The sequence below is a fragment of the Rhea americana genome, unplaced genomic scaffold, assembly GCF_003343005.1.
Source record: "Rhea americana isolate MKP2758 unplaced genomic scaffold, rheAme1 scaffold_22, whole genome shotgun sequence".
Lineage (NCBI taxonomy): Eukaryota > Metazoa > Chordata > Aves > Rheiformes > Rheidae > Rhea > Rhea americana.
The window spans coordinates 6,902,528-6,915,654 of NW_028186329.1; the positions used below are offsets into that span (position 1 = coordinate 6,902,528).

Sequence of the window (13,127 nt, forward strand, 5' to 3'; positions counted from 1 at the left end):
AAAAAAAAAAAAAAAAAAAAAAAAAAAAAAAAAAGCTCCTGACAACGCTCAATACTTTACTAATTTGGACCTTCCATGTAAGTATCTTCAAATTTTTAAAAATCTCAGAGGTAAGTACTTCCACAAAATACTTTCAACTATAAGTCTACTTTGAACCGAGAAATCCAGTATTCTAGATTTAACTATGACCTACTGCTGTGAGCTCCAGCCAGCAGTCTACTTAGAAGTTCTAAGCTTATTTAATGAAAAACACCATTCGTGATCATGCACCACTTCCACTCGCGTTGTTGTATAATCCTTGACGACTGCCTTTCCTTCCAATTACAGGAGGGAAAACAGCACGGTGACAGACCGCAAAGTATACTGTTACTGCAACACAGGAAAATGATGGCAGATTAAAATCACTCACAAAAAGAAGCATCAGCTTAGGCAAAGGTTGTACAGGACACATCAAAAGGAATCTTGCTAACTTAAGAGAATGCATCCAATCCATATCCAACATTTGATAGCAAAATCACTAGAAAATACACTTATCCAAGAGAATAACATAAATGCTGTATTGAAAGGATTTACAATGGCAAATACAGCATCAATGAAAAAAGAATTGATAAAAAAATCATGTTTTAATTATTTGCTTCCAAGTATAATTCTGCAACTTAGAAAGTCATTCAAAAGCCATTAACAGAAAGAATTGGACAGTACATTGTCAAAAAAAAATCAAGTAAATTCCTATTTATAACAATTAAAATGTAACAAGATTGAATTTTATCAGTTAGTGTACTGCTCATCATACCCAGTCCTAACTGCTGCATAAAATATTACACATTCTACAGAAACAAATGCTTGTAATTCTATCTGTAATTCTGCACTAAAGAACCTTGAACTTGCTTCTTTAGAGTCATAGATTCATAGAATCACTAAGGGTGGAAGGGACCTCTGGAGATCACCTAGTCCAACCTCCCTGCTCAGCAGGGTCACCTAGAGCATGGTAGACAGGGTTGCATCCAGGCAGGCCTTGAATATCTCCAGAGAAGGAGACTCCACAACCTCTCTGGGCAACCTGGTCCAGTGCTCCGTCACTCTCACAGTGAAGAAATTCCCCCTCACATTCAGGCAGAACTTCGTATGCTTCAGCCCATTGCCTCTTGTCCTGTTACACGGGACAACTGAAAAGAATTTGTCCCCGTCCCAGTAATACACTTCTTGCTATGCGCTAGTATTTCAAAAGCTTACAGGTAAGTAGTTTGGATTCATTCTTGCAGTATTATATTTAAAATGTCAAGAATGCAGGCTTCTTTTTAGTTTCTGCTTCAACAAGAAAAGAAAGTAGAAGCGTCCAGTCATTAGAAAAAGAAAGGAAGTGAAAGAAGCATAAGGTTGTCCCGCAAATATGCTCTGCTGTGGACTATATTAAAGCAATGGCATAAGTGAAAAACACATACGGAACATACATACTTTATCTACACAGTCATCAAAAAATGCAAGGCTTGCATCCTTATCACTGACAAAAGAACATTCTTCAATGAAGCGAATGAACATTTGAGTTTTGGTCATCAGCGTGTAGAACTTCTGGTGTGAACGATCTCGACTTTTGAGGAAACCTGTAAAATGAAATAAAAAAGCGTTTAAGAATGCCTAAACCAAAAAGCCAGCACAGATTCTGATACGCAATAATCTTTTCAGCATCTTTGTCCAGTACTATTGAATTTTTTTTCTGCATTTACCTTTCTACCATCATTCACCACACTAATGTGGCAAATGCTTTTGTTCTTTATTTAGGAGAGAATCTGAAATAGTAAATCAATATACACAGAAAAAGATTATGACTGTTTACCTTGTAGTTCAAAGAGAGAACTTGCATCTGTGGCCGTTTCAGAAGGTGCCTCTGTTATTGGCCTGAGATAAGACCTGTAACCCTTTAGTATTGAGGCCATGAAACACAGAAATGCTTCCTGGATCTCCAAATCTAACAGATGCAACTTCTTCCCAGAATTAAAGTCATAGTCATTCATTGTTAATTCCATTAATGCATCTTCTCTTGGTCTTTGTTGCACTGTCAATAACAGAAGTGTTATAATGTTTCACATTTTTTCAGTATTGACAAAAATTATTATCTTTATTCCACTAATTTGTTAATTGCCAAGCTCTGTTAAGTTCTGCAACAGATTAAAATAAGCTATAAAATTAAATCATAAGTACAAGGAACTCAGCTTGATATTACACATTGCATTTATCTCTGCACAAAAAGCAAACTACATTTACCTTTTACAACTGTGTGTACACACACCTGTGTGCACACATACACACATACATACATTATATACACATGGAAGTATTCTCCATCCCCAAAGGCCCAACGTGACCTCTAATTGCTGAACTAAAAGATTTTTCTTTTTTGTAGGAAACATTATTATGCTTTGTATAGTGGGAGACATAATATATTTATCTGTTAATTGAGGCAGAGACTATCCCAATGTCTGTCTTATTCTGTACTTCCGCACTCACATTCTGCAAGTTGTTGATATAAATTACTTAAAGTGTTCATCAGATTTTTGCAAGGTTTCTTTGGTAAGATTTTCCATGCAACAGTTTTCTTATCTCCAATTCTGCAAGAACAAGAAAAAAAAAATAAGTACATAGGACTGTGTCCAGATTTTTCTACCCCGCCAGAAAAAAGTGAAGCCTTGATTAACTACATGGACATTTGGTCACAGTCATCTAAATAAGCCCCATATTTCTGGATAAGTATGCAGCCACACTCATTAGCACTGAAATAAATTCACTTAACTCATAAAAAAGATGGATAATAATATTAAGCACCTGCTATTATTCAGACAACGACCAAAGACAATACTTTCAAAGTTAAAATTAAAATAGGATGGAAATAACCAGAATGCTGCTGCAACTCAGAAAAACACTTGATATGGTAACTGCTTTGTATGTAGTGCAGATTGATCTGGACTTAAATATATTGCTATCATAATGAAAAACATTACACTGTTCTTTGTCAACAGAGGGCACCAGCAAGCCTCAAGACCATCAGTCACAAAATGGTAAAAATTGTAACTACGTCTAATACTTTTGCTAATAAGTTTCCATATAATGCAGTAGAATTAATTTGTTCTAAGGAAAACATGTAAGAAACTACCTAAAAGCAGTATCAATACAGAAATAGCTGGAAACAGGAAGTTTTATTAATGAATATAAAGCTAATTAAATAAGTAACAAAAGAAATGCTAAAAAAATGATGTTCCTCTTAATCAAAGTGCCAAAACCAAACCTCAAGTTGTCATAGTCCAGTTTGAACTAGTTGCCAACTTTAGCAGAATTGCTCTACAAATCTAGTATCTACATAAACTCCTTAATAAAAAATTTCTATTTACAAATACTCAATGCACAAAATCAATCTCTAAATCCATATGGAATTACTGAAACAAATGAACCCATAAAAATAAGAAAGTTTAGAGAGGGAAAAAAAATGAATGCCTTAAGTTTTTAAACAGAATGATGCTAAAAAACTGCTGCCAACAGAAGTATGATACTAAAAACAGGCCAAAGACTTTGAGAATACAAAAGTATATTAAGTATATACTACTTGAGTATATTAAACATTATGCTGAAATATAAATCTAACTAGTTTTGAATTTTTTTTAATCTTGGCGTTCAAAATCTTATTTAACTGTTTTTTATATCACATCATCACAACAGAATAAACAATAGTTTTGAATATTGTAAGAACATTGACTTGGAAACATCTCTTCACAGAATCACAGAACAGGAAGTGTTGGAATGGGCCTCTGGAGATTGTCTGGTCCAACCCCTGCTAAAGCAGGTTCAGCTAGAGCAGGATGCCCAGGACCAGTTGTGTGTTGAGTATCTCCAAGGATGGAGACTCCACAATATCCGTGGGCAACCTGTTCCAGGGTGCAACCACCCTCGCAGTTAAAAATTGTTTTCTTATGTTTGAATGGAATTTCCTGTGTTGCAGTTTGCACACATTACATCTCATCCCAATTCAAGACATGGAACAGTTGATCTGTAAGTTTGTGGTTTTCATTCCAATCTTTTCTTCGGGTAAAATTACCGAGGAAAAAAGCTACATTTATATTTTCCTTGTGTTGCCAAACTCCTGTACATTGGCTGTTGATATTGTACCTCAGGGGTTTAATAATGTTTGCTGCTATCCCTTGCTAGCCTGTTTGATACTGGTAACTAGTAGTACATAAAAATGCAATGCTTCATACAGTTCTGAAGGAGACATACTATATTGCTATTATTTTGGCTTCCAAATGATGGAACGATTCCAAGTTTTATTTGAGACTCCTTCATGAAAGCTTATGTCTCTAACTTAGCATTCTTGTCCATGTATGAAGTATAATTTCACTGTTCACATTTTTGAATAGATCCCCACATGAAGCCACAATAATTTCTTCAACACTACAAAAACTGATCAGCGAACTAACAAAAAGTGACACTATGGCTAATCCAGGAAACATGCTAATTTGTACAGTAAGTTTTTAAAATAAAGCAATAGAAGGCAACACTACTCAATGAAGATTGTAACTCCACTCCACAGTGTCGGACTGAAAAATAAAAGAGCTATTTTTTCCAGCATCCTCATTTCAAAAGAGAGGATATAATATAAAGTTCAGTTGTTTAAAAAAGTTTAGAGGTTAAAAAACAGCAACAGAAAAAGCTTGACCAAAAGACTGTTTTGCCTTTGAAAAAAAAAAAAAAAAAGCTCAATAGAATCATTAATAAATACTTACTGAGAAATTGTATTGGTATCTAGGTCAACACAGCTAACATCTGGTGGAGGGTCATAGAGATCAAAGTATCTTGAATCAATTCCCACTATGAAAGGGCATGGTGCACTTAAAACATCTGCCAGTGCCAAGGGACAGAGAGGAATGTATGGGCAGGGCCAGTGGAAAGGAAATATCATCTTTGAAAATACACAGATTAAAAAAATAGGTTAAACATGAATAAAGATATAAACTTAAATATAAAAAACATTTACCCCACTTTAAAAATTACTTAACATGGCAGGTAACAGAGTAGTAATACTGAAATCCTAGAGGCTGATTATTAAATAAAGTAAGTTACATTTATTTCTCTAAATTTCAGTTCAAGTTGTAGAAACAACGCTATTCAGTATAGTAGATTGTATACACTAGAGGCAGCAAAAGAATGCTTTGAGAGAACGACAGAAATAATATACATCTAAAATGCCTTTACAGAACAGGATACAGTTCTACATGGGAAATTCAGGAACTCGCCTTCAGTGCACTGTGATGACCAGACAACACGCTTATTTACAGTATTTACGCACAAAGAACCAATGACACAGTTAATTTTTCCCTGCTCTCTTCATGTACTACACAGAGAAGCATTATTATTAGAGATCTTTACTTTTTAGCCTTGTTTTTAAGTTATCTTCTAGCCCAACAGCACTACTTCTAGTTTTAGATTTTATCCGATAAAATTCACTCCCCCCTACCCCCACTTACAACTATATTATTAAGAGACCATTACTTACAGAGACTAACGCCTCTGTCACACTTGTAAGGACAGAAGGTCGCAACGAGTGGATGAGAATTTTATGTTCCGTCACAGCAAACACAAGCAGAGTTACTGCGTTTTCAGGTCCTAGATTCTGAAGCAGTGTAGAAAACCTGCCCCCACTGTTACAGGATAAACGTAAGTGAGTAACAAGGGAGCAGAAAAAACATTCTATAACAAAATAGAAAACAAGGCATAGGATTTTATGAACACTGCACATGCCTTTCAAGAATGACTGCAAGGCAGACATCTTAGCACATTGCACTGTTAAGTAAAGAATGATTAATTCCCAGCCTTAACTGTGATTCCTTGAGATCGTTCAGTCAGTCTACTTTGAGACCATTTGCGTATACATATACACATACACATGTATTTTTTTTAAGCACCAATTTCTAGTGGGGTTGCACTCGTGTTGTTCCTTTTACTGTTCTCACGCACACAGACATTAAAGCTAAGATAGCCACAGAACTCCTTAAAATTACCCAGCAATTCAAAAGCTGCGCTATCCAAGGAGCCTGGGTACCAACTCCTAGCAAAGTGGATCCAGCAATCTACATTTTGCTTTTAGAACCACCATGATTAGCTCAAAGAACACAAATAATGTAATTAAATATGTCTTTGTCAGGGTACAGGTGCAATCACATAATATATCTGAAAATAAAATTTAACTACGAAATAAACCAGACAAGGAAGTTTAATTCGCACAATTACAATTCAAGACATCATATATTTTCAGCAATTTAAGTCAGAGTACATTTCACAATTAAGGAGAATATACTTCTACTTGCCTCAGTGGAAGAGGTGATGACACAGGTTGGCTAAGAATCAGGTTATCGTGTGGAGACAGCTAAAAAAAAATTTTTCAAATATATTCTTTTGATTCTGAACTTGTAAATATTTATCAGAAACCACAAAAAATAGCAAAGAACATGTAAAGACAAAATTAAAACTAAATTGAATCTTATACAGCCCAGGTATATAGCACTATGAAAATGAAGCATAGCATTACATGGTACTTACATTTTAATAACAACTAGGCAAAGTAGACCCTTTCTTAGTTGGAATGAATACACTACATACTCATAAAACTGAATTTAAACTAGCTAATACTGCAAAAAAATTCTAATATACTAACTTCTGAAAATGAAGCTTTCTGTATTTTCAGAGAAGTGAGACTCTTCAGTTCATGCACAGCTTCTCGGGAGTTTATTTTTTAATTTTAGATTTAGGGGAAGAGGGGTATAGAGGAAATGCATGAAGCAGAAAAATAGCAGACTGTAAAGTAACATTTTCTTCAGAAGACAACAGAATTAGACTTAGCTGGTAAAACCTGCTCAGCTCAGCTTTGATAGACTCCTTGAAATTTCCATTAATTGAAGATCTAGATTAAGATCTTATTAATGCATGTTTCTTCCTTGCAATGATTTGACATCAAGAGAAATCACTCACACATTCAACATGAATAGGAGTCTAATGAGTACAAAGGTGCAGATAWGCAATCAATTTATCACAGTTCAGCTGACACATTTTCAGCCCACAGTAAATCCAAGGTAACAAGATATAGGTTAGCTTAATCGTCTTTGCTAACTCAAGTGGTCATGCATTTTCTATCCATAATGTATAAGCATATACGCAAGCAATAACAGTAATTTACTAAGTCACAGGAACTTGGACAACCACACTGCAAGCTCAGACATCCTTTAGTAATTGTTTATTTTTGCATATGTTTCTCCTTGGATCCCACTGCAGGTAAGTGGACAACACAAGTCAGAAACATGAGATGAACTAGCAACACAAATGCTGAAACACCAAGTTACCTAATGCTGTGCCTAGACAGGCACAACAGTCATAATGTTAACAAGAGTCCACTGCAATGGAATATTACATTCCTGCATATTTCATACACCAGAATTTAACTGGTATATGCTTCATTTAGCTTCAACAACAAGACAGTCGTATCACTTTATGAATTAGATTTGTCCTCAGTGAGTCACCTTGTGACATCTACAACCATCAGCTTGTTCAGTGAAAGAATTCAAAGAACCCGTTTTCTCAGCCTGAGGTAACCTTCGTAAACTACTCCTGTAGTAGGCATTAGCCTGATGTCCTACAACTTGTATTCCAGCAAAAGCAAATAAACACAATCAGGTATCTGTTCACAGTGCATGTCTCCCTTAAGCAGATGAGCCACCCACTGCCCTCGTTCTTCAGATGAGGACACGCATTACAGGAGGTGCTCCTGAAGTCAGCAGCCTGTGAATATATCATTAGAACAGAAACATCTGTACAATAAGGTGTAGGACAGCAAGAATGGAGTCTAGCAGATTTCAGACCAGAAACAACCTAACAAATGATGACAGCTGGAAACGAGCAATCAGAAACACTCCTGAAAGTTTAAGAGTTTCAAATAAATTATAGTAAATTAGACACATAACATGCTCTGTCTCACTTGTGACAGACGCTAAGAAGGGTCGATGAATGGGTCACACATCTAGACAGGCATGGCATACATGCAGTTCCTAATACAGATCAAGTCTCATGTGTAGAAAGCACACTTGCAAAAAATCTACAGTGACGCACAGAAGAATCTGCTATACTAATTACTTAGTAGAAAGATCTTTTTTAAACCAAGTTTGAAAACTACCACAGTTTTAAAAATAATGAGAAATTACAATTGCCTCAATAAAATAGAATCCTTAAAGCTTCTAATTTTCAAAGAGATAAAGGTTTCCTCACATTATTTTTGGAAAAAATATCTCAGATGAAAATCACCTGTGTTTTTGTTCTGTGCAATATCAAACACTAGTAACTCAGAAGTCCCCTGAGGCAGCCTTAAGGAAGTATTTATTTCACAGAATCATAGAATCAGTAAGGTTGGAAGGGACCTCTGGAGATCATCTAGTCCAACCTCCCCACTCAGCAGGGTCACCTAGAGCATGGTAGACATGGTTGCATCCAGACAGGCCTTGAATATCTCCAGAGAAGGAGACTCCACAGCCTCTCCGGGCAACCTGTGCCAGTGCTCCATCACCCTCACAGGGAAGAAATTCCCCCTCACATTCAGGTGGAACTTCCTGTGCTTCAATTTCTGCCCATTGCCTCTTGTCCTGTCCCATGGGAGTACTGAAAAGGGTTTGTCCCCGTCCCCTTGACACCCTCCCTTCAGGTACTTGTACACATTGATCAGATCCCCCCTCAGTCTTCTCTTCTCCAGGCTGAAGAGGCCCAGCTCTCGCAGCCGTTCCTCACAGGGCAGATGCTCCAGCCCTCTGATCATCCTCGTAGCCCTCTGCTGGACTCTCTCCAGTAGCTCCATGTCTCTCTTGTAGTGGGGAGCCCAGAACTGGACATAGTACTCGAGATGAGGCCTCCCCAGGGCTGAGCAGAGGGGCAGGATCACCTCCCTCGACCTGCTGGCAACAGTCTTCCTAATTCACCCCAGAAGATCATTGGTTTTCTTGGCCACAAGGGCACGTTGCTGGCTCATGGTCAGCTTGTCATCCACCAGCACTCCCAGATCCTTCTCTGCAGAGCTGCTCTCCAGAAGGTCAGCCCCCAGCTTGTACTGGTGCATGGGGTTATTTCTCCCCAGGTGCAGGGCCCTGCACTTGCCCTTGTTGAACCTCATGAGGTTCCTCTCTGCCCAGCTCTCCAGCCTGTCCAGGTCTCTCTGAACGGCAGCACAGCCCTCAGGGGTGTCAGCCACTCCTCCCAACTTGGTAGCATCAGCAATTTATTTGTAGACCTCAACAGTCACTGCTGACCTTAAAAGCTGTGTATTAATCACTTGTACTAATTATCAATTAGTACAGCTGTACTACTAGCTGTATAACTTGACACATAATAGCTTTCTGAAAGTAATCTTTTATTATACAGCGTCATATAGACTTATAATTTCACTTTATTCACCTAAGGTGCTCAGACTATTCCAGAATATACACCAATATATATTTTGATAGTTTTCTAAACATTCAGACTAAAAAGTCAAATACTTTTCTCTAAATTCACTTATACTTCTGTATCAGTTTGTGTTTAGTCTCTAGCATATATATTTTATTGAAGGTGAATACACAGAAAAACTAGGATTCACACAGTGGGTTTTGAATTGAGCTTTAAAATCGTTACAGATGTGACAAATGTTAGATACATTTTCAGTATAAATGTTATCCAAATCCTTTTCAATAACGGCAAAAATCATTCACTTACTAGACTTCCAAATGCCTAAGAAGAATCTTATTAATATTTAATACATAGTATAAAGACATAACCCAATATTTTATTTACTCTGAAAGACTTCCCCTAACAGAGGGGGTACCACACAAAGACTGAAGACCGCACAGGACTCTGTATTTTATTTTACATTAGTAGTAACGTAGAGTAACATATCATTTTGTAACAACTTGTTCAAAACCACAGGATTGATTGAATAACCGTAAGTAGAAAAGACATCAGTCTTCTTTCAACAATAAAATTTAACATGTCTCTACTTGTTTTGCCTCTTAGTTAGGAGAGGGGAAAAATTAATAACACTTCAGAAGTCTGCAAGATAGAGACTTCTTCTCTCCTACCAGTAGTCTCCATGGCTGAAGTTTCAAATGACAGGTAACCCAGTTCTCGTATTTTGTATTGTTTCACTCACACAAGGTAAACTCTGCTAAATTTTGTAGGCAGGACACAGTAACAGTCATATATTTGATAAATTGTGCCTCTATTGAATGCGCATGACTCTTGTAGTTGTCAGTAAGAACTATATGTCATGTACAAGACAGATGAAGCTCTTTGGGAGTAAGGGTAACCGTGAATAATATACTCTCCACATCTGGTTTAAAAATTGTTTACACTCAGTTTTTATACAGTAGCACATTTCAAAAGCAATTGCAGAATCAAACAGATGCCAATTGGTGCAATCTTTTCATTAATTTCCATATACTCTAAAAAATATTTCAGTTCTATGGATACTAAAAGGTATCTTGTAATATACTAAACAGTATCTTGTAATAACTTATGAAGTCCTAAACTAAATTAGAAGCAGAGAGGTATAAAAGTTAGTAGGAAAAGAATCCTGAATATAAAAAAAAATACCCGAACATTTGGCACATTAAGAAAAGATCATTTTCCATTCATTAAACTGCTTAACAGCAAATTTGCTGTCACTCAAGACATATAGCTATACAAGAAGAAATTTATACTTACCTGAACTAGAATTCTTGGCCTCTGAGGGGATGGAAATGGAACTTTATGCATGAAATGGGAAATATGTCTAAAAAGAAGAGAAAATACTGATTTAATAGAAACTATAAGCTTAAACTACTTTGCCTCAAGACAAAATTGCTGCAGTAATAGCAGTGATTACATAAAAATGGTGCATACTTATTCAGAAGACAAAGTAAAGGAACAGCCCCAAAACCCTACAGGAGATAATGTAGCCTCCAGGCCCTGTTTTTCTAGTAGTAGCAAACAAAATGGTAGACTAGATTATCGTTCAGACTGCAGGCTTGCTCTGCAAGGCTGACAAATGACAAAGAATCTTTTTATAAAATTTTAAAAGTAGAAATAGTGAAGTTTCACTATCACAATGCTGTTTTACAATCATTCTTCAGAGACTGACTGGCAGTAGCACTATAGCTCAGACACTAGCAACTGAAGTTACTTGCAAAAATATTCATAGATGAGTAGAATCTGGGAGAGGCATTTTGTTAATTTATTTTCTGCACATGCCTATCTTCAAATGCAAAATGATACATAAGATTATTGATCAAAAAAATGGGAGAATCAGGTTTTTCTATGTAGTACAAGCCCACAAATATAAATGCTTTAGAAATAAAAACTTGTCCAACTTTTACTTTTATGAACTGTTTGAACAAACAAATACTCCAAAAGCCTTTGTTTCTACATAATACCTAATACAAGCCTAGTTCTACATAATACACATTTTCATTTGAAAAGAAACTATATTCAGTCAGTATAAAGTCAGTAAGCAATAAGAAATCTGCCTAGTCCATATGCCACAGCACACACTATTTTCTGCAACTCTTACTATTATTAGCACACATTTCCATCAACAAACTTTTGAAGAATTTCACAAATAAGCATTAAGATTTATACAGAAGACTCATATAACATACTTCTGATTTACAGCTATTTCATACATACATTTCAAYGTAGCAGCACATTATGACATGAGATACAGATATATATAAAAAAAATACTGTGTTTTCAGTTTTGCATGCCTTTACTAAACTTAACCTTAGGCTGCAGGTCTACAAACACRTAAGTGGCATCAGTAAGAACTACTGACAAAAGAAGCAGTCTTGTCCCCCTGCCACTGGCCTCCCTTGATTCAGCAGTGTCCGTGCATGAGAACAGGAAAGAAATCACATTGACAACCGATCTGGGGTTTTGTCTTAAAAATGAATAAATAAATAAATCAGTGCATGATGATAGTGGCAGAAATATGAAAGCAAGCAGCAATTATTAAGGGAAAGACCTGCTGCTTGCAGAGGCAGGGCTGACTGAAAGTGTTCCAACCATGGTCTTATTTCAAGGCATGTGTGCATGTTTGCAACAGGGCTTGTGGGTCTGAGATAATGGTTAATAATTCTACTTTCTGGTAATGGTAAGAGAAATTATTTAAATAAATTTTATTCTATTCTAAATAGCCATTGAAATAGCTGAAGAAACAAGAATACACCCTACATTAACTTTGTGTAAAGCAGTATAGCAACACCAAAATTATCTACAGTGGATCAACTTGTCATTCTCCAATTCCAAGAAATCAGAATAAACAAAAAATTGCATAAAAATAAATAAAAAAAATCAATAAAGCATTTACTTCTTATTCTATTCATTTCTGAGAAAATCACAAAAATGACCATCAGTTTTTAAGAAACATTCACCGTTTCATTATTGGAAGTTTACACTGATAATTTCTTAAAAAATGTAGTAGATATGGAGTAGAAAAATAAGCTGATAAGTTATCATAAAAAATGCTTAATCTTCAATATAAACTTTTGAGACTTTTAAAGTTCAATAAAAAGCATGATAGTATCATACAATATAAAAAAGCAAATACTGACTTTGAAATCTGATGTATTAGCAGGTTTCTGTTAGTTAAATATTAAATGGTATTTCACACCTGTTATAGATATCAATCGCTGCTTGTATATGAGGATTTATTTTACATTTTGAAATGGAGCTTACTCTTTGTCTCAAACAAATTAGATTATTCATCAGAAGTAGTGCAAGATTACTAGTATAACATAATTCAAACTGAATTTGCTTTCTCTCTCGCTACACAGTAAATACGCATTTGGAAACAAAATGCAAAACTAAACATATTCTCCCAACTTTTTCTTACGTAGTACTGTAAGAAAGGGTATATAATCCTGTTACTAATCATCATTCTTAAGAGTTTAAAGCTATTAAAAAAAWTTTTTTTGAGTTATCTTTGCAAGCACTTCAGTTCACAACTATATAAAAAAAATCTAGGCTTTTTCAGGAAGTACATAAAAACAGATATGTTTGCCAAACGGAGAAAAGTGCCTGATCAAGTGTAATCATTGCAT

At 35.8% G+C, this 13,127-nt stretch overlaps 1 protein-coding gene across 3 annotated transcripts in view; it reads right to left on the reverse strand.

Moving 5' to 3' along the window:
• DENND4A (DENN domain containing 4A) overlaps positions 1-13,127 on the reverse strand; it is a 53,635-nt gene that overhangs the window by 21,927 nt on the left and 18,581 nt on the right. For all 3 annotated transcript variants that reach the window (XM_085305430.1, XM_085305432.1, XM_085305431.1), the window contains 7 exons: positions 10,756-10,822; positions 6,351-6,409; positions 5,540-5,684; positions 4,770-4,945; positions 2,506-2,606; positions 1,835-2,053; positions 1,456-1,601 (listed from right to left, as the gene is read on the reverse strand). In XM_085305430.1, the coding sequence (XP_085161556.1) occupies positions 1,456-1,601; positions 1,835-2,053; positions 2,506-2,606; positions 4,770-4,945; positions 5,540-5,684; positions 6,351-6,409; positions 10,756-10,822 (913 nt within the window). The remainder of the gene's footprint in view (positions 1-1,455; positions 1,602-1,834; positions 2,054-2,505; positions 2,607-4,769; positions 4,946-5,539; positions 5,685-6,350; positions 6,410-10,755; positions 10,823-13,127) is intronic.